General features: G+C 39.3%; 1 protein-coding gene across 2 annotated transcripts in view; it reads left to right on the top strand.

Moving 5' to 3' along the window:
• LOC144892214 (uncharacterized) overlaps positions 1 to 3,340 on the top strand; it is a 19,495-nt gene extending 16,155 nt beyond the window's left edge. For both annotated transcript variants that reach the window (XM_078777669.1, XM_078777668.1), the window contains exon 5: positions 2,749 to 3,340. In XM_078777669.1, the coding sequence (XP_078633795.1) occupies positions 2,749 to 2,800 (52 nt within the window). In that variant the 3' untranslated portion in view covers positions 2,801 to 3,340. The remainder of the gene's footprint in view (positions 1 to 2,748) is intronic.
• Positions 3,341 to 3,741: the final 401 nt, after the last annotated feature.

Here is a 3,741-nt window from a genome sequence, read left to right as displayed (position 1 = left end):
AATTCAGCGATCGACCGGGATTAGAACCCAGGATCCTAGGTATCCCAAGCCGGATCCTAGGATCCCTAACCGCTAAGCCAACACCAGTGTGGGTAATGGAGTAGGAGAGAAGGAATATAGTAAATATTTAAAGGTTGATTTATCAATGACTAGCAGGAGTACCGCCACATTGCCTGGTGATCTAATCCTGTTGACGTTTTGAAGAAATCTATTTGGGGTTTTTTTCAATTTTTTGTAGGTACCTAAAACACTCCCCAAACTACCCAATACCCAATAAGGAAAGTTTATATTCAATATGTTACTATTACCTTTCCTATAGCTACAAAGGCTCAGGCAATATAAAGCAATTTTTATGCCTCCGCCCCCGAAGGTGGCCGTAGGCATTATGTTTTCGGGTTATCCGTACGTCCGTCCATCCATCCGTACGGGCTAAACCTCGTTTTTCTCAGCAACCACGTGGCTGATTGAGACTAAACTTTCAGGGTAGGAGTGACACTCATGCAGAATGTTATCATAATTGTGACGTCATATGTCATGTTGTATGGCAGCCATCTTGGATTAAACTCAAATAATTGAATTTTGTTTTCTCAGAACCCGCTGAATGGAAAAATTTGAAACTTGCCACATTGTCAAGTTCTCCCAATGGGGAACAAAAGCATGATAATGATGACATCATAGGTGAAGTGGTATACCAGCCAAAAATGTTTTAATCGAATTCCTCATCCTAAAAATCTGAAATTGCATGCACATGATCTATGGCCATTTGTATTGAAATATTTAATTTATGACATCATAGGTCACATGGTTTGGCAGCCATATTGGATTGAAGGAAAATATTAAATAATTATATCTCTGAAACCGCTTACCCTATCGATGCTAAGTTTTACAAATATCATCTAGCACCATTGTTGCATATCATTTGAAAATGATGATGTCGTAGGTCACGTGGTTTGGCAGCCATCTTGAATAGAAAAACGAACCTTGTCCGATCAACACGAAACTTCACAAATGTGACCCCCGACACATATATATATATATATATATATATATGCAGAGTGTACATTTTTTAAAGTTCATATGTCACATGGTGTGGCAGCCATATTAGCTTGAAAGCCCATATTTTAAAAAATCCCTTCTTTGAAACCGCTTCACCAATCGATATTAAACCTGTCATGGCTGGTAAAAATGTGATAATTTAAAACGGCTGAAGGGATTTAAATCAAACGTGTTAATTTTTTTATGACAGTGAACGAGGGAATCTACCCATTGTGGGACTATGCAGAGGCATATTGGCGACAGTCGCGTTGCTCTACTTTTTTTTTTTAATCCAAAAAAAAACCAAACTTTTTTTTTCAAGATTCTTCATTTATTTTGCCTAAAATACTCCCCGGTGCTCGATGATGAACCTCTGAAAGTTTGACGAAGATCTGTCAAGTCATTTCTGTGAAAAATGGTGACACACACATGCACACCCAGACACAGACAAACAGCTCTCTTATCGTATAAATGTTATTTTCATGATTTCAGGTTTTTTGGGGGGGAGGAGGAGTAGCAGTCTAGCCTCTAGACTGTCCTTCGCGAGGAGTAGGCGAGCAATTGCAAGCTCAATGTCCCCTCACCTCCCCCCCCCCCCCCCCCCCCCCCAAAAATTAAAATTTCATGCCCTAGCCTCACGTCCCCCCTATCCATAGGGAACAAAGTGCAAAAGGATCTGTCAGACTCCTCCAGATGTTTCTCAGTGAGTAGCACGACCTGATTGAGATAAAGCACCACATACTGCTCAGAGAGAAAAAGTATAAAATTGTCTTATCATTATTAACTCCCGTTGGACTTGGTCCGCAATGGGGGCTTATGGATTTGGTCTAGTCCGTGCGTCCATGTGTCCTTGCATCCGCAACCATATCTTGGAGACGTATGGACTGGTTTTGTTCATGCTTGGCAAAAGACGATACATGACGGTATAAATATGCACATCATTTTGTTTCACGATGCGATCAAAGATTGCCGACTGGCGGCCATTTTGTTACTTCAACGTGTTTAAGTAACAAACAATTTCCAACAATTTCTCAGACATGCATGGTCTGATGTTGTTCAAACCTGGCACAAGCACAGTGCATGGTTGCACACACGTGCACCTCACTTTATTTTGCGATCTGATCAAAGATGGCCGACTGGTAGACTGGCGGCCATTTTAGTTGTAAAAAAAAAAAACCCCGATATTGAACACGTCCTCGACCTTTTGCCGGACATACATTTACCGCTCTTGTTCAAACTTTGCACACACATAATGAATGATGGCTTACATATGCACGTCATTTCTTTTCGAGAACATATCCAAGATGGCTGACTGGTGGTGGCCGACCATTTTGTTACTTAACCGTGTCCCCATCCTTTTATCGGACATGTATAGTCCGATTTTCTTCAAACTTGGTACGAAGACAATACATGATTATACATATGCAGAATATTTTGTTTTGTCATCCGACCAAAGATGGCCGGCTGACAGCCTTCAACTCCGTACAACAAAATTACTAAAACCACGGCGGGGGCTATGAGATTTTATGCCTTTTCCCTCTTGTTCATTGTTAGTGTGGAATCCTCCTCGGTTCATCATGAATAGATTTTTGTAAACGGTCCACTCGGGAGATGCTCATATACTTATTGGCATAAATTTGTATTTTGTTGTTGATGTTGGTTTGTGTTTGTTTTTGTCAAAAATATCAATCTGTGTCTGAACCTCTTTTTCAGATTACAAAAACATCCAGATGTTTCTGAATCGTCCGAGGGATTTGACGATTGATCGTGGCAAAAACATCACAAGCCGTCATGCGAACCGCTCGTACAAGTGTCATGGCACATCCCACACACAAACAGTTCACTTAAACCAAATCATGTAAACACTCATGCTTCATACATCCCCAAATCCTCATCCCTCTTACACATCACCCTTATACACAATCTACCGAGCAATTGCATACCTATTGTGAGAAAATATCAATGATTGATATTGAAATGCTTACTTTTACATGTTCACTAATCATATCTCATTGAACAAAATGAAAACTATTTCATCATTTCCTTTGTTGTTCCTGCACATTCTTAGTAACATTGAGTAGTTAAATGAACCTCTTAACAGAGAGGGGACAAGGAATGGTGAGAATAAAAGTGAAGAAGAGCTGATTTTGGGATATGTACACTTGGGATGGTGAGATCAAACTCGGATTCATCAAGGTGCTCGACGTTGACCTCTAAGATGGCTTTTCACCTTTTATGGCAATGTCACCAATGAAGAGGATGCTGAGAATTTTTCATGAATAAAATGGAACAGATGAACAAGGAAGGAGGTGATTATGAGATCTTGTTGAGATGTACCTAATGAATGGTGATGTTGATACAGCACAGGTTTGATGGGTAAAAATGGTCTTCTCCTGCCTCAAAATTGACATTACGTTTCTTTGTTTGTTTCGATGAAATACAGCACCTTCATAAAGTATTCACCCCCCTTGAATTTTTCACATTTGTTGTTACAGCCTGATTTTAAAATGGTTAAATTGAGATTTATTTTTTATCACTGATATACACATAATACCCCAAAATGGCAAAATATAAATTTTTTTTAACAAAATATTTAAAAATGAAATACAGAAATATCTAATTTACATAAGATTTTACGAGATCGAGATGTCTCGTATGCATCCACGGTCCATGCTACACCTATACAATCCTATCTGTACTATGGTA

Source organism: Myxine glutinosa, chromosome 5 (assembly GCF_964187855.1).
Source record: "Myxine glutinosa chromosome 5, kmMyxGlut1.1, whole genome shotgun sequence".
NCBI lineage: Eukaryota > Metazoa > Chordata > Myxini > Myxiniformes > Myxinidae > Myxine > Myxine glutinosa.
The sequence above is the reverse complement of the archived record's forward strand: the minus strand, read 5'-3'. Positions and strand labels throughout refer to the sequence as shown.